Source organism: Hippocampus bargibanti, linkage group LG06, assembly GCF_051943395.1.
Source record: "Hippocampus bargibanti isolate YZ-2025 linkage group LG06, ASM5194339v1, whole genome shotgun sequence".
Taxonomy (NCBI): domain Eukaryota; kingdom Metazoa; phylum Chordata; class Actinopteri; order Syngnathiformes; family Syngnathidae; genus Hippocampus; species Hippocampus bargibanti.
The window spans coordinates 29,026,127-29,051,083 of NC_142739.1; the positions used below are offsets into that span (position 1 = coordinate 29,026,127).

Sequence of the window (24,957 nt, forward strand, 5' to 3'; positions counted from 1 at the left end):
GATAGATAGATAGATAGATAGATAGATAGATAGATAGATAGATAGATAGATAGATAGATAGATAGATATACTCCCCTATTGCTGTTCCACGCTTCCATAAATGTACACCTGACAGCGGAACTTGTATAAAATGGGCCTGTAACCGCTGTCCCCCCCCAAAAAAAAAAAAAATGTCACAAAAGTTGACATTTTGTTTTAACTGTGTGCTTTCCTATACTTTGAGTGGACCTTGAAGGCAGCGTGTTTTCTCCAAGCATCCCTGACCAAGTTCGACCCTGGAGGGTCTTGAACCCGATCACTGGTCAACCGAGACACTGGTGGACATTTTGGTTTTTTTTGGTTGTTTGTTTGACCCCCCCCCCCCCCCTTAACCCCTCCCGTGCCTATCCCTTCAGTGACTATTCATGGCCTACCACCAGTGGGGTTTGACCTACCTACAGTCCACATGCTCTCCCTCCTATTTCCTTGTCTTTTGAAGGTGTGTGTGAGAGAGGGGGGTTATATTATGGGATGTCGCTCTGTTGGAATATTATGGTCTGTCGGGCGCGTGCACGTGTCGCCCTGACAACACCGCGGCTCCTCGGGCCTGAGCTCGCCTGTCTTGGAGTGGTATGCGCGTGAATGCGTGCGAGTGAGCGCGCACGCGCGTCGGGGGTGGTGGGGTGGGGGAGCTTGGGCCTTGTGAGTATTATGGTCTGTCGGTTGCGAGGTAACCACGCAGAGTCCTGCGCGCGAGTGGGAGGGGAGGATTATTATGGGATGTCTGGCCCCCTTTGTGTTGCTCGCGAGGATGTTAGCTAAGCTTTGAGGCTGGGGGGGGAAGAACGCAGCCGTTCGCGTTTTCGTTTTATGTTCCCCCCTTACGAATGAATGAACGTTAAATGATCGAAAACCAAGCCGGTTGTGCTAATCGGCGCCGAAGAGAAAGCTCACGACGACCCGGGACCTCACGCGCACGGCCCAGCAAGTTTCCAAGGTATCAAGGTAGATCTTCTTTTGTTCGCCGTAAACTTTCCATGACTGCTTTGCAACTTATGAGGTGTCAAGTGTGTATTACGGGGGTGTGTCGATAGCTAATTAGCTAACTTGTTTGATATTGTAAACACAGTGACATTTTTTTTACCCGCCCCCACCCTTCCCCCCCTTGGACAGTACACCACCACCACCGCCACCACCCTCGGTCCACTCTCCAGTAGTCCCACGTCATTTTGCCCCCCCTCCTCCCTCGTCGAACGACCGAGGAGCGAGAGCTTTACGAGGGATTAATTTGAGCGAGGAGTTGGGAAGGGGAGGTGGGGGGACGACGCACTGGAGACATGTCAGGCAGCGACGATGACAGGGACGACTTCGGAGCCGCCGAAAGGCACTCGAGACTTCACGGTAAGACGCTTCCGTCCACCGCTGTTTCCTTAGTCTTCTTTTTGTTGGTTTTGACCACCCTTGTGTTTGGGGCGGGCGGTGCCGCCAAAGCGAAGCTAACGTTAGCCCAAGCTAGCTCCTCGTCGTCTCGGTCACGACAGGTTAGTCAAGCTAACTTCACGTGCAGGTGTCCCCCCCACCCAACCCCTCCTTTCTCTTATTTACAATTTGGACGCGCGCTTTCGCCCAACGGGGGGGTAACCACCGCCGCGTGTCAAAAGTTGTTCAAATAATAAAACAAAAAAACACACAAGTTGTTCAACGCGATGGCGTGCACGCGGATTTGTGTGTGCACGCCACTCTGTGCACGCGCACCCTCCTCCTCCTCCTTTCCTCTTCCTCCACTCTCTCGAGCCTGCAGGGGCGTGCTTGTCTGCGCTTGCGCCACAACCCCCCCTCCCCAACACCACCACCACAACCCCCCACAATCCAAATCGAGAGTAAGCGTGGAAGTGAAACGATTGACAAGCATTTTGTGTCACCCTCAGACGACAACAACGAGCCAGAGGAGATCATGTCCGACTTGGACGAGGCTCCCAAGTCCAAGAAGAAGAAGAAGGCCAAGAAGAGCAGCAGGGAGAGCAGAAGCAACAAGAGGCAAAGAGTCGTTAGAGAGGTGAATAAGATGGCTTGTGATTTCATAATGGACACCCCCCAGATGTTACCTGTAACTCGTTTTCAAATTTCAAGTAAAAATATGACTGATATTGTGGTTTACAGAAGACATTTTGAAATTTTGGTTCACACTTAAGGAAACATGAAATTGAGCTAATAGACATTTAGCTGGCTGATATATAGCTAGCTAGCCAGCTAGATAGCTTATATATATATATATATATATATATATGGATAGATAGATATTTGCTATCTACCTAAATATCTGCTAGCTAACTGTCTATTAGCTAGCTTGATAATAATGATAATAATACATTTCATTTTCGAGCGCCTTTCAAAACTCTCAAGGTCACTTTACAGTCACAGAATAAGTTTTTCTGCGGGTGAGCAGTGGCAGCCATACGCGCCAGCGTTTACTCAACCCAGAAGTAACTCAAATAGATAGAAAACTATCGTTGTACTAGGTTCATCCTAATTAATATTAGATGGAAAACTAGCTAGCTAATACATAGCTAATAGATTGCTGAAGTCCGAATCAAAATTTCAAATTTTCTACAATTGTCATTATTTTTACTTCCAATCTGAAAACTAGTTATTCATAATTTTTGTGTGCGTTATTTGTAATATATCCATCCATTATACGAAGCTTCAATAATAATAATAATAATAATATTATTAGGTATCTATTAGCTATTTATTAGATATCTATTGGCTGTCTAGCTATCTAGCTAGTTATCTATTAGCTATCTAGCTCAATGGCTGGCTAGCTAGCTATCTATTAGCTATTTATTAGCTTTCTATTAGTTGGCTGGATGGCTATCTAGCTAGCTATGTATTAGCTGTCTAGCTATCTGGCTGCTAGCTGGCTGTCTTTTAGCTATCTGGCTGGCTGGCTTGCTAGCTAGATGGCTATCTATCTGCTTAGCTGGCTAGATAGCTATCTATCTTAGCTATCTATTAGCCAACTAGCTAGCTTTCTGTCGATTTGAACAACTTCCGGGTTGAGTGAACACTGGCGTATGTGGCTTCTGCTGCTCACCGACAGAAAAAAAGTGCTAGACGTGGTTACTTTTCCATCCTAATGTTTTGACATCACGATCGTATATTCACAATATCGTCTCGATACTAAACAGGAGTTGCCGTTGAGCTCCCCCGATCACCTAATGGAAGACGAGGCACCCGAAAGGGACCCGGATGAGGGCAACCTGCGCTCCGACAGTGACGGAAGCGATTACGCTCCGGGAAAGAAAAAGAAAAAACGCTCCAGCTCCACCAAAGACAAGAAAAAATCCAATTCGTCCGCAGAAAAAGGGGGATCGTCCAAAAGCAAGCGCAAAGAACCGGAGCCGGGTGATGACGAAGATGACGATGATGACTGCCAGGTAAAAACTGATGATTGACAGATTTTGGATGCCGGGGGGGGGGGGGGGGGTGTTAATTCCCACTGGGATTCATATCTTTACCCCCCCCCCCCCCCCCCCAAGCCGAAAAGCTCCTCCCAGATGCTGGAGACCTGGGGCATGAAAGACATCGACCACATCTTTACTCAGGAAGACTACAACTCCCTCACCAACTACAAAGCCTTCAGTCAGTTTGTCAGGTGTGAATTTTTTTTTTTGAAAAATATCATCCACTTTTGTATTTTTTTAACTCGTTCACTGCCAGACGATGTGCAAAAATATGTCCACTCCAGTGCCAGGGTTTTTGTCATAGTCACTTGAATTCCAGGACCCACGGAATATTGAGTTTTAGGACTGCGTAAACATTCAATTCAGCGTTAGAAATCATAGACTCTCTTTTTTCATTAGAAAAAAAAATAGTTAATTCCTAAATTAGATGGGTCTGGAGTTATCTGAGCTTGAAATGAGGGTGGCTGTTCAAAATACAATGCAATACGTACCTGTTGGTTTGTATAGCGCTTATTAACATATCAGCGGGCTATCTAGCTATCTATTAGCTATCCAGCTATTAGCTATTTATCTAGCTAGCTAGCTATAATAATAATAATAATAATAATAATAATAATAATAATAATAATAATAATAATAATACATTTCATTTATAAGCGCCTTTCAAAACTCTCAATGACAGTTTACAGTCACAGGATATTTTTTCAACTCAACCCGGAAGTAACAAAGTAAAAAAAAATAACTATATAACAAATAATATGACAGGAAGAGAAAAGGAAAGAAAGAAGTAGAAAAACAAAACACAGGAGCTGCTGGAAAGGGAGCCACTCTCGCGGCGCCATCTTGAAAAAAACTAAATAAAAATATGACAACACAAAGACAGTCATTCATTCTTCAGCACATTCTGTACCCTCTTTGTGACATGAAGTAGTTCTAGATGAAAGTGGAGAAGATCAAAGCATCCTTTTCAGCAGTGGATCAGGACGTCACGGTGGAATATGCACGTCTACTACAAGCTATCTCGCGAGCTATTTGAGTCAGGAAACATATTAGCTATCTAGCTAGCTACCTACCTATTAGCTATTTAGCTATCTATTAGCTAGCTTGCTAGCTTTCTATCAATTTGAGTTATTCCGTCTAAATACATTTATTGTTTCCCCTCAGGCCCTTGATCGCAGCCAAGAACCCCAAAATCGCCGTTTCCAAGATGATGACTTTAATGATGGCCAAGTGGAGAGAGTTTAGCACAAACAACCCCCACAAGGTATGATATTAGTTATCTATTAGCTAGCTAGCTGCTCACCTACAGAAAAACTGATCCTGTGAGTGTAAAGCTAGCTATCTAAATGGCTTCCTAGCCAGCTATTATTGTTATTTTATATTATTTATTATTATTATCATTTGCTAGCTATTTGCTATCTATTAGCTATGTAACTAGCGAGCTAGCTATCTATTAGATATCTATTAGCTAGCTAGCTCCTCACCTACAGAAAAACTGATCCTGTGAGTGTAAAGCTAGCTATCTAAATGGCGTCCTAGCCAGCTATTATTTTTATTTTATATTATGTATTATTATTATCATTTGCTGGCTATTTGCTATCTATTCACTATCTAGCGATCTAACTGGCTTCCTAGCTAGCTATCTATTTGCTATCTATTAGCTATCTAACTAGCGAGCTAGCTATCTATTAGTTATCTATTAGCTAGCTAGCTGCTCACCCACAGAAAAACTGATCCTGTGACTGTAATGTGACCTCTAGAGTTTTGAAAAGCGCTTAGAAATCAAATGTATTATTCATATTGTTATTAGTATTATTATTATCATTTGCTAGCTATTTTCTATCTATTCACTTTCTAGCTATCTAACTGGCTTTCTAGCTAGCTATCTATTTCCTATCTATTTGCTATCTATTAACTATCCAACTAGCGACATAGCTATCTATTAATTATCTATTAGCTAGCTAGCTCCTCACCCACAGAAAAACTGATCCTGTGACTATAAAGTGACCTTGAGAGTTTTGAAAGGTGCTTAGAAATCAAATGTATTGTTATAAGTATTATTATTATCATTTGCTAGCTATTTGCTATCTATTAGCTCTGGCTGACTAGCTAGCTATCTGGCTGGCTAGCTAGCTATTTAGCTAGCTATCTATTCACTAGCTAGCTATCTAACTGGCTTACGCTATCTATCTATTTGCTATCTATTAGCTATCTAACTCGCGAGCTAGCTATCTGTGAGCTATCTCTTAGCTAGATAGCTTTCTATCCATTTGAGTTACTTCCGGGTTGAGTGAACGCTGGCGCGTGTGGCTGCCGCTGCTCACCCACATAAAAACGTATCCTGTGACTGTAAAGTGAGCTTGAAAATTTTTGAAAGGCCCTTAGAAATGAAATGGATTATTATTATTATTATTATTATTATTATTATTATTATTATTATTATTATTGAATCCCCCCCCTTGTTCCCTGACTGGCTTGTCTACCCTCGACAGGGCTCCGCGTCCGCCAATGCGGCCTTGGCAGCTGCCAACGTGGCCGCAGCTGTGGAGAACATGGTGGTGGCCGGAGCGGAGGGAGGAGCCGACGGTGGTCCTCCTGCCCCCGTTGCCGCCGCCGAACCCGCCGTTCAGACGCCGCCGGCTGCACCCGTGGCGACCCCGCCCCCACCTCCGCTGCGCAAGGCAAAAACCAAAGAAGGAAAAGGTACTGGAAAACATCCTGGGTTTAGTTTAGTTCAGGGCTGTCCAAACCTTTTTGCAAAGGGCGACAGATTTGGTGTGTTAAAAATGTAGGGGAGAACATTATTTACAGATAACAGCAATTAATTTACATTGATTTAGTGAGCCATTCTGTGTGTCACGTTTGCTTTTTTTTATATTTTTTTCAGAAATCAAAAGGTTCATTATTTGAAACAAAATTGAATTAAATGTATTCTTATTAATTAACATTGAAAATTTTATATTCACTGAACTTCACTTATTTTTAACACTAACTTTTTTTTGTAACAGTTAAACAATTATTTGTTCTTTTGGTGATTGTCGCCATTTTAGAGGTTTTTTAAGAAAGGAGAAAATCGCCATTTTAGAAAATTAAAAACAAAAAGTGGAAAATCGCCATTTTAGAAAATTAAAAACAGTAGAAAATTGCCATTTAAAAAATTAAAAACAAAAAGTATAAAATCGCAATTTTAGAAAAAAAAACAAAAAGTAGAAAATCGCCATTTTAGAAAATTTTAAAAAAGTAGAAATCGACATTTTAGAAAATTTAAAAAAGTAGAAAATCGTCATTTTAGAAAATACAAAAAAAGTAGAAAATCGCCATTTTCAGAAAATGTAAAATAAGGTAGAAAATCACAATTTTAGAATTCTTTTTAAGTAGAAAATCGCCATTTTAGAAAATAAAAAAAAAGTAGAAAATCGCCATTTTAGAAAAAAGTAGAAAATCGCCATTTTAGAAAAAAAGTAGAAATCGCCATTTTAGAAAATTAAAAAAAAAGTAGAAAATCGTCATTTTAGAAATTTAAAAAAAGTAGAAAATCGTCATTTTAGAAAATTAAAAAAAAAGAAAATCGCCATTTTCAGAAAATGTAAAAAGTAGAAAATCACCATTTTAGAAAAAGTAGAAAATCACCATTTTAGAAAAAAAGTAGAAATCGCCATTTAAAAAATAAAAAAGTAGAGAATCACCATTTGAGAAAATAAAAAAAAAGAGTATTTAGAATATTAAAAAAGTAGAAAATCGCCATTTTAGAAGATTAAAAAAAACTTGATAATCGCCCTTTTAGATTTTTTTTTAAAGTAGAAAATTGCCATCTTAGAATTTTTTTTTAAAAGTAGAAAAACTCAATTTGAGAAAATAAAAAAAGTAGAAAATCGGCATTTTAGAAAATTGGGGGACTCAGTCAGTCAGTCAGTCAGTCATCTATTAATTTTCAGTTGCAAATTGAGCCTCTCGATGGCAGTTAACAGCGCTACTACCCTATAATTTTCATTTGACATGCAGGCCAGACATTATTGATTTTATGTCGGAGGCTGCGGGCCGAATGAAAATTGAGCACGGGCCGCATTTTGCCCCCCGGGCCTACTTTGAACACATCCGGTCTAGTTACTCTTTCGAATAAACCTCTTTTCCTTTCTGCCGCAGGCCCGAACGCTCGTAAAAAGTCCAAAGCGAAAGTTCCGCCGAAGCCCAAAGCCAAGAAGGTGGCCCCGCTGAAGATCAAACTGGGAGGCCTGAACAGCAAAAAGAAGCGCTCCTCCGTAAGATATCTCGCTGTTTTTTTTTTTTTTTTTCTTCTTCCCATTACCGTATTAGAACCGCCTCTCCCGATCAGAGCGACGAAAACGCGGACAGCGATTTTGACGAAAGCGGCTTCTCCGTCTCGGAGGGTTCCGCCCGCGCTAGTCGTAGCAAGAAGAAATCCAAGAGCGCCAAAAAAAAGAAGAAAGGTCTCGTGCAAAAACTTCTTTCTGTTCTTTCTATTTTTTCCCCCTACACATAGAATCCCAGCTCACGTGTCCACTCCCTTCCACTCCCAGCGGAAACGGAGGACGGCGACGGCTACGAGACGGACCACCAGGACTACTGCGAAGTGTGCCAGCAGGGGGGCGAGATCATCCTGTGTGATACCTGCCCAAGAGCTTATCACATGGTCTGCTTGGACCCGGATATGGAGAAGGCACCTGAGGGCAAATGGAGCTGCCCGCATTGCGTGAGTAGCCCACCTACACTCCACCCTGTGACACCTTTTAATAATCATAATCATAATAATAAGCATAATAATCATAATCATAATAATCATATTATTATTATTATTATTATACTAAGTATAATTATTATTATAATTACTGTAATTATTATAATACTATAATTATTATAATAATAATTATTATTATAATAATTATTATAGTAATTGTAATAATAATATTATAATACAAATAATATAATAATAATATAATATAATATAATTATAATATAATTATAAAATAATAATAATAATATAATAATAATAATAATTATTTATTATTATACTAAGTATAATACTTATTATAATTACTATAATTATTATAATTACTATAATTATTATCGTTACTGTTACTTGTTATAATAATTATGATAATTATAACAATTATAATCATAATTATTATTATAGTAATTGTAATATTATAATAAAAATAATAATATAATAATAATAATAATAATACATTTAATTTCTAAGCGCCTTTCAAAACTCAAGGAGACTTTACAGTCACAAGATTTTTTTGTGCGGGTGAGCAGCGGCAGCCATTTGCGCCAGCGTTCGACACTTTACAGTCACATGATTTTTTTTCTGCGGGTGAGCAGCGGCAGCCACAAGCGTAAAGTTATGAAAGGAAGAGGAAAGGAAAGAAATACGTAGAAAAACAAAACACAGGAGCTGCTGGAAAGGCAGCCACTCTCGTGGCGCCATCTTGAAGTTTAAAAAAAAACTGAATAACAAATATGACAACACAAAGACACAGAGAGTCATTCATTCTTCAGCACTTGCCGTACCCTCTTTGTGACATGAAGTAGTTCTAGATGAAAGAGGAGAGGATCAAAGCATCCTTTTCAGCAGTGGATCAGGGACGTCATGGTGGAATGTGCTTTTCTACTACAAGCTAAATGTTGAAAGCAAACACGGAGCTGTCGCATCCATTGACGAAAAGAGATTGTCTAAATCCGCTTCAATTCCAAGCCGCGACAGTTCCACATACGCATCGGCGCTCTGCCAGTTTCCGATTTAGCCTGCGAATGAGACATCTTTGATTTCGGTGGGTGGGGCTAAAATTTGATGACATCATCAGATTGCTGTCCGTTGAGAGAAAAAAAATGATGTTGACCCCGCCCCCTTAGGAAAAGGAAGGTATCCAATGGGAAGCCAGGGAAGACCTTTCGGACGGCGAAGTGGAAGATGAAGACGACAAGCAGGACGACGGCGCCGAAGAAGAGGACGACCATCACATCGAGTACTGCCGGGTGTGCAAGGACGGGGGGGAGCTCCTCTGCTGCGACACCTGCCCCTCGTCCTACCACATCCACTGTCTCAACCCGCCCCTTCCCGAAATCCCCAACGGCGAGTGGATCTGCCCACGCTGCAAGGTAACCCCCCCCACCCCCCTCTCCGAAAACCGTCCTCCGATTCAAAAACTGACTCCCGATCCACTTCTGGACAGTGTCCACCGATGAAGGGTAAAGTCCAGAAGGTTCTAACGTGGCATTGGGGAGAACTACCCGCCCCGACGCCGGTTCCCCGGCCCGCTGACCTACCGGCGGATGCTCCCGATCCTCCGCCGTTGGTTGGGCGGCGGGAACGAGAGTTCTTCGTCAAATGGTGCAACATGTCCTACTGGCATTGCTCATGGGTGCTAGAGTTACAGGTAAAATCACGTGGAAAGTTCTGGTCTCCACCGGATCTTCTAACCTTCTCTCCTGTGGTCACCAGTTGGAGTTGAACTGCCAGGTGATGTTCCGGAACTACCAGAGGAAGACTGATATGGACGAGCCGCCTCCCGTGGATTATGGCGGCGAAGGCGACGACGATAAGAGCAGCAAGAGGAAGAACAAGGATCCTCTCTTCGTCCAGATGGAAGCCGACTTCTACCGTTACGGAGTCAAGATGGAGTGGCTTCTGATACATCGCATCCTCAACCACAGGTGAACGTTTCGGGCTGTGAATCGGGCACGTCGGATCGTTGGTCATTGGGATCCATTTCACAAAAGTGGGGGGGGCCAACATTAAAAGAACTTTGAGTCTAAAATACCGTATTATCCGCATTACGATTGACCTACTGAACATGTTTCCAACGCTTTAGCTCAGGAAGTTTTCGCTTTATGAACATTGAATTCGCAAGAATATAATCTTGACATACGAACTACACAAACCACACAGAGCGCCACGGTGGCTGGCGGACTAGTTTTCGTCTCCACATTTCTTTGAGTGCAGATGTGGTTTGTTATACAGTGGAGTACTTTTGCTATTATGGGACCGAAAAAGACCCCACCACAGGCTAGTGTTAAGCCAAAGTGGACACAAAACAAAATTAGGGCAGATCAGAAGGAGGAGATCATCGAGAAACACAAACGAGGTGTGAATTTGTGTGATTTATCAATCCCGGTACCAGTACGCTAAGTCGACCATTGCTACGTGTGGCTAAGGGTGTTTCTGTGTTGTGAAAGCAATGGTCTCATGCAATAGAACAGGTTGAAAAACATCTGTTGATTTGGATTAACGAAAAGCAGCTAGCAAGGGACAGTGTGAGTGAGGGTATTATCGCCGAGAAAGCACGGCAACTTCACGATGTCATAATCATGACCGCAAACATCCTCCTTGTTCCATTCCAGCGTGGACCGTAAGGGCAACGTGCACTACCTGATCAAATGGCGAGATCTGGCCTACGACCAGTCCACGTGGGAGAGCGAAGACATGGACATCCCCGAGTTTGACCTTTACAAGCAGACCTACTGGAATCACAGGTACATTCAAGCTCTCTTAACTCAATCACTGCCAGACGATGTGCAAAAATGTGTCCACTCCATTGTCACTCCAATTCCAGGACCCACAAAATACAGGTCACACCCCACTTACGACCGAGATCCGTTCCGACCAAACTGTCGTTAAGTCAAAATGGTCGTAAGTTGAAATCCATTCAAAATGTTGAATAGAGACTTGGAGGCTGACTCGCAAATTCCCCCTCTGGTGCCATCACACGGTCGATTGCTGTGCGAGTGTGAGATGCTGACTGGCTGGCCAAAATTGTCGTACGCGTTGTCGGCCTGCCAGCGCGTTATGGTTCCAGGCGTAGAATAAACAATATTAAAATGGGGTCTGGAGGTTGTGGTCGTAAGTATGGGTGGTCGTAAGTCAGATGTTACCTGTATTGAGTGTTAGGACTACATCAACTTTCAATATAGCGTTAGAAACTTTAGACTCTCTTCTTTCATCAGAAAAAGAGTTAATTCCTAAGTGATATGGGTATGGAGTTATCTGCGCTTGAAATGGGGGCGGCATACATATTGATTTATATAGCGCCGTAACAACAGCTGAAGCTGTAACAAAGCACTCACATGGCATATGCTGCCTCCCAGTGAAAGGGAAAAAAAACATTGCCGGAGGTCTGACCAGCGCTTTATCGGCTCACGGGCACGAAAAACAAAAACCCGAACTACTTCGGGAATGGCGCTCCACATCAGGCTTTTCAATTTCCGTATAAATTCGGGAACGCCAGTTAATGACTTAACTGGTACTCCAAAGAGGGAGCATATCATGCTTATTTTGGACTCCATTTTAAGATGTTTCAACCCTCCCTCCCCATTTACCCCTCTCAAAAAAAACACTTAGAGAGCTCATGATTGGCGACGAGGGCAGACCCGGTAAGAAGCTGAAAAAAACCGTCAAAGTCAAGAAAACGGAGCGTCCGCCTGCTAATCCGGTGGTTGACGTAAGTCTCCCCAAAAAATATTTTGTTCGTTTCTTCTTCTCGGGTGGCGAATTGCACGCGAACCGTCCATTTTCTTCTTCCAGCCCACCATCAAGTTTGACCGTCAACCCGACTACCTGGACAGCACCGGGGGTACCCTTCACCCCTACCAGCTGGAAGGCTTGAACTGGCTCCGGTTTTCATGGGCTCAGGCTACCGACACTATCCTGGCCGATGAAATGGGTCTAGGCAAAACCGTCCAGACCGCCGTCTTCCTCTACTCTCTTTATAAGGAGGTGAGTGCGAGAGATGGGGTGAGGGTCTACTTCGTCCTGTCGACTCCCCCCTGTCAATCAGTGTCAGCGGAGGATATCCGACAATGGGACGTGACAGCAACTTTGCCCGTTAAAGGGGAGGAGCTCAAAGTCTGGAGTTTTATCCTAAAGGCAGGTCAAGACATTTTGTTTACAAGTCGATGTGAAAGTATCTCGTCATGACATTACCGTATTTTCCGGTGTTCCGGTGTACCCCCAAATGTATGCTGTATTTTCAAACTTTTCATATACAGACACACCCCTACTTACGAAAATTCGAGTTACGAACGACGGTACATATGAACATTATTGTGGTAACATATGTAGTATTCGCCCCAGTTGTTCATGTACATATCTTGATAGAACATATATTTTATTTAAAGTTTATTTTTCAGGACAAACCAATACAGGTTACTTCCGGATTGAGTGAATGCTGGCACATGTGGCTGCCGCTGCTCACCCACAGAAAAACTGATTCTGTGACTGTAAAGTCACCTTCAGAGTTTTGAAAGGCGCTTAGAAATGAAATGTATTATTATTATGATTAATATTATTATTATAAAATCCTTAAACACACTTATTTGACCCTTCAACATACATTCCATATAAAATCTAGCACTGCAGCAACTTACAAACAAATTCACCATAAGAACAACTGTTCAGAACGTATCTCGTTCGTAAGTTGGGGAGCACCTGTATAAGGCACACCGGAGAATAAGGCGCATCCCACAATGAATGGTGTATTTTCCACATGTACTTTCCACATACAGACACTCCCCTACTTACGAACATTCGAGTTACGAACAACGGTACATAAGAACATGTTTGTATATGTAGTATTCTCTTCAGTTGTACATGTACAAACCTATACATAGTGTTTTTCAGGGTTTTGGGCATTTAAAAAAATCAATTTGAAAAAGATTGCATATGCGCTTAATCCCAGGGTATTACTAATTGATCTATCTAGCTAGCTATCCATTAGCTAGCTAGCTTTCTATCTGTTTGTGTTACTTCCGGGTTGAGTTAACGCTGGCTCGTGTGGCTGCTGCTGCTCACCCACAGAAAAAAACTGACCTTGAGAGTTTTGAAAGCCACTTATACATCAAATGTATTATATTATTATTATTATTATTATTATTATAATAAATGTTGACCCCCCTCCCAGGGTCACTCCAAAGGTCCCTTTCTGGTGAGCGCCCCTTTGTCCACCATCATCAACTGGGAGCGAGAGTTCGAAATGTGGGCGCCGGATATGTACGTGGTCACGTACGTCGGCGATAAGGACAGCAGAGCCGTTATCCGAGAAAACGAGTTTTCCTTCGAAGGGAACGCCATCCGAGGTGGAAAAAAAGCCTCCAAGATGAAGGTGAGAATGAAACGTGATGTCCGCAAATTGAACAGTGAGCGCCGTGGCCGTAAAATGTGTTTTCTCCGCTTTGCAGAAAGACTCCACGGTGAAGTTTCACGTCCTGCTGACGTCTTACGAGCTGATTACCATCGATCAGGCGGTGTTGGGTTCCATCGAATGGGCCTGTCTGGTTGTGGACGAGGCCCACAGGCTGAAAAACAACCAGTCCAAGGTGACAACGCCATATTTGACTGGTTGAATTATTGCGTCGAGATAAGCATGTGCCCGTTATTAAAATAGTGAAGGGTTGATAACCGCGGGCAAACATAGCGTAGTGTCGCTGTCTTAAAATTATAGCTATACAATTACCTATTCGATTGGCAATTATTTTGTTTGTGTGCGCGTGTGCGTGGAAATTCAAAATTAGGCATTAGTGATCAATTAGGCATAATTAATCATTTATTTTATTTTGAAACAAAATCTCAAGTTGTACGACCTGAACATGGCTGATAATCAGCCGTGAAGATAATAAAATAACAATAAGGAAAAAAATTGTGTGTGTATATGTGTGTGTGTGTGTGTGTGTTTATATGTCGTAAGTTGGGGAGCATCTGTATAAGGCACACCGGAGAATAAGGCGCACCCCACAATGAATGGTGTATTTTCAAACTTTCCACATACAGACACTCCTCTACTTACGAACATTCGAGTTACGAACAACGGTACATAAGAACATGTTTGTATATGTAGTATTTTTATATATATATATATATATATATATATATATATATCGGATATATATATCCCGGTTATATATACTATATATACGCACGGAGAAAATACATGCAAACAGCCAGCATTCATTCAGAAGTAACTCAAATACATAGAAAGCTTGCTAGCTAGCCAATAGGTAGATATATAGCTAGCCAGCCAGCCAGCTAGATAGCTATATAATAATAACAATAAAAATAATCATAATAAAAAAAATAATCATAAGAATACATTTCATTTACAAGCACCTTTAAAAACTCTCAGTCACTTTACAGTCACAGGATAAGTTTTTCTGTGGGCGAGCAGCGGCAGCCACATGCGCCCGCGTTCACTCAATAATTCAAATAGATAGAATGTTAGCTAGCCAGATAGCAAATAGATACCAAATATATAGCTAGCTAGGTAGCCAGTGGTACATATAATAATAATAATAATAATAATAATAATAATAATAATAATAATAATAATAATAAGAAGCGGACTGGTTTCATCTGAAAGCTTATACGTGAAATGTATTATTATTATTATTATTACGTCAAAAAACTCTATTGGCGGTGCTATGACATCATGATTACATTTCTGCATTGTATCGCTTAAGAGAAACGTCCTTTGTAAATCCTGTGGTCTGGCTTTCCCCTCCATGTCAGTTCTTCCGTGTGTTGAACAACTACCCGCTGCAACACAAGCTGCTGCTAACCGGCACGCCTCTTCAGAACAACCTGGAGGAGCTTTTCCACTTGCTGAACTTTCTGACTCCGGAGAGATTCAAGTCAGTCAGTCCGTCCTTCGCCGCCATTACGCCACTCACCCACAAATACCCTCACTTTACTCCTTATTTTTTTTCTTTTCGCAGCAACTTGGAAGGCTTTCTGGAAGAGTTTGCCGACATCGCCAAAGAGGACCAGATCAAGAAGCTCCACGACATGCTGGGGCCGCACATGCTCAGACGTCTGAAGGCCGACGTCTTCAAGCACATGCCGTCCAAGACCGAACTCATTGTCAGGGTGGAGCTCAGCCCCATGCAGAAGTCGGTGTCCAGTCGCCAATCACTTTCCGTTTCCTGCTTGGGACATGTGCTGATTGGTTTCCTCGTTTCCATCCAGGAAATACTACAAGTTTATTTTAACGCGGAATTTCGAGGCTTTGAACACCCGCGGGGGAGGAAACCAAGTCTCCCTGCTCAACGTGGTGATGGATCTGAAAAAATGCTGCAACCATCCGTACCTTTTTCCCGCTGCCGCTACCGTAAGGCCTGTTTCGTACCCTTAAAGGACAACCAACGTCACTTTCTTAACTGACATCAGAAAAACGTTTTATAGCATCTAAAATACCAATACACGTAGTATGATTTTTTTATTCAAATAGGAAAACACCAATAAAATGACTTAAAGCGTCCAAAATCTGCCAAAAAAAAATGAACCCGGAAGTGGCCAGTTTCAGAAGGTCCCGCCCCCTTGTTCGTGGTATCACCCCAAGACGTCTTGCCTTGCTGGAGAATCAAAACAATGGCTTCAGATTCGGAGAATATGCTTTCTTGTTACTCGTCCAGTTATGAATATGATTCAAATAGTTCTGAAGAGGAAAGCATACATGTTTGCAATCGATTAGAATTTATTCCGTGCCATTTTGAGGCAACATTGGGGGGAAATGGTTCACCAAAAAAGAGGCAGAAAATGGCGACCAAGCTCCTATGAGGAATTAATCAACCCCTTTCCACAGGCTGATAAATTCCTTTCATGGAGCTTGGTCGCCCTCTCCTGGCTCTTTTTGGTGCAACACGAGGTTTTCAGACCAAACAAGCATTGACGTGATGGAAGGACTGACACAATGTGTCCTTTTTTTCGGTCAGGGGCGTTCCTTCGGTGACGTCACGTACGGACTCGTCACCAAGTCAAAAACAAGACTTCCGGAATATTCAGCGCGTGTCTTAACATGTAAAATATTGCTATATGCGGTGGAATCTTTGTAAAATACGCTCAGTAGAAGTCATTTGAAGCCATTTTACAAACACAACTTGTCCGGAGACGTCGGTTGTCCTTTAAAATCTATACGGGGAACTGCCTGAACATGTTCTTCTCTCCTTCGGCAGGAGGCTCCCAAACTCCCCAACGGCATGTACGAAGGCCTGGCCTTGACCAAAGCGTCGGGCAAACTGATGCTCTTGCACAAGATGATGAAGAAGCTGAAGGAAGGAGGTCACCGAGTGCTGGTTTTCTCCCAAATGACCAAAATGCTCGACCTGCTGGAGGACTTCCTGGAAAACGAGGGTTACAAATACGAGAGGATCGACGGCGGCGTCACCGGCAACATGCGGCAGGAGGCTATCGATCGCTTTAATGGTAACCTTCTCAATACCTCCCAGAGAAAGTTGGGGTGTTTTCATTGTCTATGTTGGTCTTTATTCCGACAGCTCCCGGTGCGCCCCAGTTTGCTTTCCTCCTGTCAACCCGAGCTGGGGGGTTGGGCATCAATCTTGCATCTGCAGACACCGTCATCATATACGACTCGGATTGGAACCCCCACAATGACATCCAGGTATGAACGGTATCTTTTTTCCTGCTTTTTTCATGTATGTTTTCAAAATAAGATAAATGCATTTTCATAACTTTCATGAGTTAAAAATCGGCATAAATATTCCATATTTTCGGTACGATAAGGCACACTTAAATGCCTTCATTTTTTTCAAAAGCTGATCATGCGCCTTATAATGCGGTGCGCCTTATGTATGGATCAATAATAATAATAATCATACTTTTAATTTACAAGCGCCTTTCAAAGCACCCAAGGACACTTTACAATTAAAACAATAAACACCAGAACAATATAACCATCAATAAAATGATTAACTAATGTCTTATGTATGGATCAATATTGATCCGCAAAAGATCTTGCAACTATGGTAACTAAGGTAAACCATTTCATGAAAATACTAATACGTTACCTCGTAAAAAAGTAATAAAACAGTTTACCGTATTTTCCGCACTATAAGGTGCACCTAAAATCCTTGAATTTTCTTTTTAAGTTGCCCGTGCGCCTTACAATGCGATGCGCCTTATATATGGATCAGTATTGATCCCCCCAAAAGTCTCGCAACTACGGTAAGTACGGTAAACCGTCTCACAAAAATACTAATAAAATACCTGGAAAAAAACAATAAAACCGCTTACCGTATTTTCCGCACTATAAGGTACACTTAAAGTCTTAATGTTTTTTTTTTAAACTCACTATGCGCATTATAATGCGGTGCGCCTTATGTATGGATCAATATTGATCCGCAAAAGACCTCGCAACTACGGTAAACCGTCTTACAAAAATACTAATACGTTACATGTGAGAAAATAATCAGTTTACTGTATTTCCCGCAATATAAGGCACACCAAAATGCCTTCACTTTTTTTCAAAAGCTGACCATGCGCCTGATAATGCGCCTTATGTATGGAAACGTTTGTCATTCGTTGATGCCGCGCCTTATAATGCGGTGAATGTAATGTGGAAAAGGTTTAAATCCTTTTTTTTTTTTTTTCTTTTTCCGTCTTTTGTCCTTTTGACTCGTCACACTTCCACGACTTATGTATGGAAAATGTTTTAAAATGTCATTCATTGATAGTGCGCCTTATATTCCAGAAAATACGGTATATTATTCACTCCATTTGGTACACTCGTCTAGCTGGATCCGAAACGGATATTTACTGTTCACTTTATAAGCAAAAGGAGATATAGGACCAGTTATGTCCTGTAACGACGAAGGTCAAACAATCCGTTCGAGAATCTGACCTATGTAATAATATACCGTATTTTTCGCAACCGCTATTTTTTTTTTTTTTGCAATAATATACCGTATTTTTCTGTACTATAAGGCATTATAAAGCGCTTAGGTGCGCCTTATAGAGCAGAAAATATGGTACTTTGGCCAGAGATCCTCTGGTAAAATGCTGAAAATTATTTATTTATTGATTAATATGTCTTATGCGTGTGATTTAGGCCTTCAGCAGAGCTCACCGTATTGGCCAGAACCGGAAGGTGATGATTTATCGCTTTGTCACCAAAGCATCGGTGGAAGAGAGAATCACGCAGGTGAGCTTAAAAAAAATAATAATAATCTTAAATCCTTATATACGATTCAAATTTCCCATTTTATTTTTGTTATCAGGTTGCAAAGAAAAAAATGATGCTCACCCACTTGGTGGTGCGACCCGGCCTCGGCTCCAAAACTGGTTCCATGTCCAAGCAGGAACTGGACGACATCCTCAAATTCGGAACGGAGGAGCTTTTTAAAGACGAAGTCGGAGAAGGTTGGCCCATGTTGACGCGCGACATGTTCCCATGCGTGTTTTTCACCTCACCTATCGCCCCACCCCAACCCCCAGGAGACAACAAGGAGGACGACAGCAGCGTGATCCACTACGACGACCATGCCATCGACCGCTTGCTGGACCGCAACCAGGACGCCACGGACGATACCGAGATCCAAAGCATGAACGAATACCTCAGCTCCTTCAAAGTCGCCCAATACGTCGTCAAAGACGAAGACGATGAGGTACGCGCGCGAAGCCCCGAAAACCCGAACGGCACCGATGGGTCACCCGGATGTTCATGTTTGGGCTGTCCATTTTGAAGTAAAAAAAAACAAACAAATTATTATGATTACTTTATTTTTGATTATTATGTGCAAAAATGTGCCCACTCCAGTGCCTGGCTAGCTAGCTACTTGCTATCTATTTGTCATCTATTTGGATATCTAGATAGCTTTCTAGCTAGCTAGCTATTAGCTATCTATTGGCTAGCTAGATAGCGTTATTATTATTTTTATTCTTATGATGATGATGATGATGATGATGATTATTATTATATAAACATGTCTCTTATCTCATTCACTGCTAGATGATATGTAAAAAAAGCTATTAGCTGCATAGCTAGCTATCTTGATAGCTATCTATTACTTATCCTGTAACTGTAAAGTGAACTTGAGAGTTTGAAAGGCGCTTCTAAATGAAATGTATTATTATTATTATTATTATTATTATTATTATTATTATTATTATTATTATTATTATTATATAAACGTGTTTCTTATCTCATTCAGTGCCAGATGTGTAAAAAAGCTATTAGCTGTATAGCTAGCCATCTATTACTTATCCTGGGACTGTAAAGTGAACTTGAGAGTTTGAAAGGCGCTTCTAAATGAAATGTATTATTATTATTATTATTATTATTATTATTATTATATAAACGTGTTTCTTATCTCATTCAGTGCCAGATGTGTAAAAAAGCTATTAGCTGTATAGCTAGCCATCTGTTACTTATCCTGTGACTGTAAAGTGAACTTGAGAGTTTGAAAGGCGCTTCTAAATGAAATGTATTATTATTATTATTAGTATTATTATTATTGTTGTTGTTTTATTGTTTTTATTATTGTTATTGTTATTATTCTTATATATATTATAATTCTTTATATTGTTATATATATATTCCTCTTATTATTAGCATTATCCTAAATATGATTGTTGTTGTTATTATTCTTCTTCTTATTATTATTATTACTACTATTATTATTATCATCACTATTATTGTTACTATTATTATTGTTACTATTATTGTCAGTATTATTATTGTTATTATCACGATTATTATTCTTGTTATTATCGTTATTATTATTTGTTCCTTCGCAGGAAGAGGAAGTGGAGCGGGAGGTGATCAAGCAGGAAGAAAGCGTGGATCCGGACTACTGGGAGAAACTTCTTCGTCATCACTACGAGCAACAACAAGAGGATCTGGCCCGTAATCTGGGCAAAGGCAAAAGAACTCGAAAGCCGGTTAACTACAATGACGGTTCGCAGGAGGATCGAGGTATAAGACAGGGTACAGAAACATATCTTGACAACCTCTTCTTTCGGGTCTGTCACGTCCTTTTCGTGTTTACGTTCATTTTGCACCCTGAGTGCAAACACGGTAAGCCGTTTGCCGTGCTTCTTCCCGATATCCATTTTAAGGTTTGTGGCTCGCCGAGTCAAAACGGAATTTTAATGTGGACTATTCATCCTGTAAATTTGATTTCATAAGTCATAATTCGACCGCCTATTAACTCATTCACTGCCATTCACGAATTTATTCGGGAATTGAAAATATGACGCAGAACGCCATTCCCGAATTATTTCGGTTTTCTTTTTTCTAGCTTGGATGCCGATAAAGCACCGTCCAGACCTCTGGCAATATTTTTTTTTTTCCCCCCTTCCACAAGTGATTTATTCAGAATTTATTCGGGAATTGAATAGCATGACATGGAGCGCCATTCCCGAATTTGTTCGGCTTTTAGTAGTGTTTTTTAAATGTACAGTAAAGTCTCGTTATATCGATATCGGATATATCGATAGTCCCGGTTATATCGATACTATTTCTATGCACGCACGGAGAAAATTACATGCAAACAGGGTCGGATATATCGATAGTCCCGGTTATATCGATATTTTTTCGGACTCCCTTGAATATCGATATAACGAGACTTTACTGTATTTTATTTTATTTTATTTTTATTTTTGCGGGGGTCCCGAAAAAGCGCTGGTTAGACCTCTGGCAATGTTTTTTTTTTTCCCTCCCACAAGTGATTTATTCACGAATTTATTTGGGAATTGATTAGCATGACGTGGAGCGCCATTCCCGAATTTTTTCGGGTTTTTTTTTTTTTTTTTTTTTTTTTTTGGGTGTGGGGGGGGGGGTTCGGATAAAGCGCTGATCAGACCTCTGGCAATATTTTTTCCCTTCCACAAGGGGGCAGCAGTTGCCTTTTATCCATGTTAGCGCTTTGTTACAGCTTCAGCTGTTCTTAAAGCGCTATAGAAATCAATATGTATGTATTGTATTGTATTTTATTTTGTACATTCGCCCCCATTTCAAACTCAGAATACTCCAGACCCATATAATTTAGGAATTAACTTTTTTTTTTTTATGAAACGAGTGAGTGAAAGTTTTCTTAGACTGAATTGAATTTTTATGTCGTCCTAAAACTCAATATTTTGTGGGTCTTGGAATTTGAGTGAAAATGTCAAAAACCCTGGCAGTAGAGTGGACACATTTTTTGCACATCTAGCAGTGAATGAGTTAAGCTAAATTGTTTTTACGAGTGACAAAGAAGTTAGCGGCACGTGGGCCTCAAGATGGATATCAAATCTCTGAAGTAAATGCCCAAATGGAAATTATTTGTTTGTTTGGTGTTTTCGAGAGAATGGATAGTTGTCGTTTTCAAATTGGAATTAGTGGTCTATTGTTTCGTCAAAGATTTGCTAAAACTATGCATGTTTATGTATTTTATTATTATTATTATTTTATTTTTTGACCAGATAGCTTTAAAACTACAAAATATAAAAGCATTAAAAAACCAACAACCAAAAGACATTTCGTAGTGCACGTGGGCCATAACTATGAAGTTAGTTTCTTTTCCTTTCACCTTCCCCAAACCAGATTGGCAAGAGGACCAATCCGACAACCAATCGGATTACTCGGTGGCGTCGGAGGAAGGCGACGAGGACTTTGACGAGCGTTCCGAAGGTACACCACAAGCCGAACGTTCGCGTTGGTTCTTTGGTAGGCGTTAACAAAGCGCGGTAGAACCTCAACAGCTTTGAACAAAGTCGCTACACTTGCAAACTCCCAAAAACCAAATTTACCTGACGGAATAACGTCAATAGAAATACAATCAAACCTGGGTTTTTAACCATAATCCGTTCCAGAAACCCATTAAAAAACGATTTGGTCGCAAACCGTAACATTTTTCATGATCATCAATGTACTCAATGTCTGCCTTTTAACTCATTCGCCACCATTTATTGGCGTTCTGATTTTTCCTGCGGGGGTGCTGATAAAGCGCTGGTCAGACCTCTGACAATGTTTTTTTCCCTTCCACGAGGGGGCAGCATTTGCCATTTGTCCATGTTAGCGCTTTGTTAGTGCAAAAAAAAGCGCTATATAAATCAATCTGTATGTATTGTATTTTGTAAAGCAGCCCCCATTTCAAGCTCAGATAACTCCAGACCCATCTAATTTAGGAATTTACTCTGTTTTTTTTTTCAAATGAAACAAAAGAGTCTAAGATTTGTAACGCTCTATTGAATGTTTATGTAGTCCTAAAACTCAATATTCTGTGGATCCTGCAATTTGAGTGAATATGACAAAAACCCTGGCACTGGAGTGGACACATTTTTGCACATCGCCTGGTATTGAATAAGTTTAAAAAATCTTTATTGAGCAATACAAACACGTCGACTCATAATGGAACGCTACACGAGGATAATCCGTCGGTCACTAGGAGACGCGACATGAGGAAGTGATGTATCAGGAAGCTGAGGGGAGTCGAGTGGTGCATTCAGGTGCACTCAGTTTGTTTGAGAACCCATTTTGGGTTGTAAACCGAGGCATTAAAAAAAATCTAAATTTTAGTTCGAAAACTGAATTGTTCGAGAGCTGAGACGTTCGAAAACCCAGGTTTGACTGTACAGCGCGACCTCGGCGTACGAATGTAATTAACCGGATTCTTGACTTAAAAAATGTGTACGTTGAAGCGCGTTTCCCATGTAAAAGCCCTAATTCGTTCCAAGCTTGCCTAAAAAGCCCAAGACAAAACACACTCATGGAGTGTTTACTAACAAGCGTAAAAAGGAGGGCGGGGTGTGAGAGAGTCACCTCAGCATGAGGGTCACCTGTTGGATGTATTTATTATTATTATTATTTTTTTTTTCCCCTTCTGTCGCAGCAAATGCACGTCGTCCGAACCGCAAAGGCTTAAGAAACGACCGTGACAAGCCTCTGCCTCCACTTCTGGCCCGAGTGGGAGGCAACATTGAGGTGAGTCTCCGTCTGCTTGACTTGACCTTGTTTTTTTTTTTTTTTTTATGAATGATTTTTGACTTGGGGCGGGGTTACACCTTGGGGCGTCCAATCAGGTTCTGGGTTTCAACGCACGTCAGAGGAAAGCCTTCCTGAATGTGGTGATGCGTTACGGGATGCCTCCGCAGGATGCGTTCAACAACCAGTGGCTGGTCAGGGATCTTCGAGGGAAGTCGGAGAAGGAATTCAAGTGAGGATCTTTTTTTATCCTCCATTTTGTATTCGGTTTATCCCGTTTGAGGTCGTCGGAGTGCGTAATAAACATCCCAGAAATAAAATCTTGAAATTAAGTCCAAAATGAGCATTATATGCTCCCTCTTACGAGTATCAGTTAAGTCAGAATTTATTCGGGAATTCAAAATATGACGTAGACCGCCATTCCCGAATTTATTCCGGTTTTGGTTTGTCTTGCGGTGGTGCCGATAAAACGCTGGCCAGCCCTCGGGCAATGTTTTTTTTTTCTTTTCCACAAGGGGGCAGCATTTCCATATTTTCCATTTTAGCGCTTTGTTACAGCTTCAGCTGTTGTTAAAGCGCTCTATAAATTAATATATATGGATTACATTATATTTTAGACACCCGCCCTCATTTCAAGCTCATATATCTCCAGATCACGTGTCATGAGGAATCATATCAAGATTTTGAAAAATGAAATAACATCTTGAAATGAGTCCAAAATGAGCATAATAATAATAATACATTTCATTTACAAGCGCCTTTCAAAACTCACGGTCACTTTACAGTCACAGGATCAGTTTTTCTGCAGGTGAGCAGCAGTAGCCACACGTGCCAGCGTTCACGCAACCCGGAAGTAACTCAAATAAATACCAAGCTAGCGAATAGCTAGTGAATAGATGGCTAATAGCTAGTGAATAGACAGCTAAGAGCTAGCAAATAGATAAGCTTATAGCTTAACGATGATAAGTACCAGTTAACTCATTCACTCCAAGGAGGGTGCCGATAAAGCACTGGTCAGCCCTCTGGCAATATTTTTTCCCTTCCACAAGGGGCAGCATTTCCCTTTTTTCTCATGTTAGTGCTTTGTTCCAGCTTCAGCTGTTCTTAAAGCGCTATATAAACCATCATGCATATATTGCATTGTATTTTGGACATCTGCCCTCATTTCAAGTTCATATAACTCCAAAGCCATATAACTTATGAATTAACAATTTTATTCTGATGAAAGAAGGAGTTTCTAACTCTGCATTTAATATTTATGTCGTCCTAAAACTCAATCTTCTGTGGGTCCTGGAATTCGAGTGACAATGACAAAAACCCTGGCACTGTAGTGAACACATTTTTTGCACCTGTTAATTCTCTTCTGTCCTCCCGCCCCGTTTGTTTTATTTTTCACCCGCAGGGCTTACGTGTCTCTGTTCATGAGACATCTGTGTGAGCCGGGAGCCGACGGAGCAGAGACGTTTGCCGACGGCGTCCCACGCGAGGGTCTGTCCAGGCAGCACGTGCTCACCCGCATCGGTGTCATGTCGCTCATTAGGAAAAAGGTTGCCCCCCCCCTCCCCTCCCGTTGCTCACAATCGACTCCGTGGATGTCGACGGATTGCTCGATTCTTGCGTTGCTTCGACAGGTGCAAGAGTTTGAGCATGTGAACGGTCAGTGGTCCATGCCGTGGATGGCGGAACTGGAAGAACACAAAAGGGCGGCGGCTTTGGCTGCGGGGGAGGAGCCTAAAACCCCTTCAAGTGGGACTCCCGCAGATACGCAACCCAACACTCCCGTGCCAGGTAGACACACACACACCCTA

The 24,957-nt window shown here is 41.4% G+C and overlaps 1 protein-coding gene across 5 annotated transcripts in view; it reads left to right on the forward strand.

Moving 5' to 3' along the window:
• The first annotated feature begins 719 nt into the window (after positions 1-719).
• The window catches only part of chd4b (chromodomain helicase DNA binding protein 4b), a 32,380-nt gene continuing 8,142 nt past the window's right edge, over positions 720-24,957 (forward strand). Inside the window, exons 1-32 of one of the 5 annotated variants that reach the window (XM_088997919.1) lie at positions 723-984; positions 1,153-1,380; positions 1,908-2,035; positions 3,168-3,416; positions 3,519-3,634; positions 4,608-4,707; positions 5,936-6,146; positions 7,587-7,702; positions 7,777-7,891; positions 7,982-8,154; positions 9,318-9,563; positions 9,638-9,841; positions 9,907-10,118; positions 10,806-10,937; positions 11,803-11,902; positions 11,986-12,177; positions 13,361-13,561; positions 13,638-13,775; positions 14,962-15,083; positions 15,168-15,341; positions 15,418-15,559; positions 16,404-16,653; positions 16,725-16,849; positions 18,296-18,388; positions 18,465-18,606; positions 18,682-18,851; positions 19,984-20,161; positions 21,770-21,856; positions 23,058-23,149; positions 23,248-23,381; positions 24,552-24,696; positions 24,781-24,937. In XM_088997919.1, the coding sequence (XP_088854045.1) occupies positions 1,317-1,380; positions 1,908-2,035; positions 3,168-3,416; positions 3,519-3,634; positions 4,608-4,707; positions 5,936-6,146; positions 7,587-7,702; positions 7,777-7,891; positions 7,982-8,154; positions 9,318-9,563; positions 9,638-9,841; positions 9,907-10,118; positions 10,806-10,937; positions 11,803-11,902; positions 11,986-12,177; positions 13,361-13,561; positions 13,638-13,775; positions 14,962-15,083; positions 15,168-15,341; positions 15,418-15,559; positions 16,404-16,653; positions 16,725-16,849; positions 18,296-18,388; positions 18,465-18,606; positions 18,682-18,851; positions 19,984-20,161; positions 21,770-21,856; positions 23,058-23,149; positions 23,248-23,381; positions 24,552-24,696; positions 24,781-24,937 (4,708 nt within the window). In that variant the 5' untranslated portion in view covers positions 723-984; positions 1,153-1,316. Of the gene's footprint in view, positions 985-1,152; positions 1,381-1,907; positions 2,036-3,167; positions 3,417-3,518; positions 3,635-4,607; positions 4,708-5,935; positions 6,147-7,586; positions 7,703-7,776; positions 7,892-7,944; positions 8,155-9,317; positions 9,564-9,637; positions 9,842-9,906; positions 10,119-10,805; positions 10,938-11,802; positions 11,903-11,985; positions 12,178-13,360; positions 13,562-13,637; positions 13,776-14,961; positions 15,084-15,167; positions 15,342-15,417; positions 15,560-16,403; positions 16,654-16,724; positions 16,850-18,295; positions 18,389-18,464; positions 18,852-19,983; positions 20,174-21,769; positions 21,857-23,057; positions 23,150-23,247; positions 23,382-24,551; positions 24,697-24,780; positions 24,938-24,957 lie in introns of all 5 variants that reach the window. The other 4 variants (XM_088997918.1, XM_088997916.1, XM_088997917.1 and 1 more) reach the window with 4 other exon arrangements.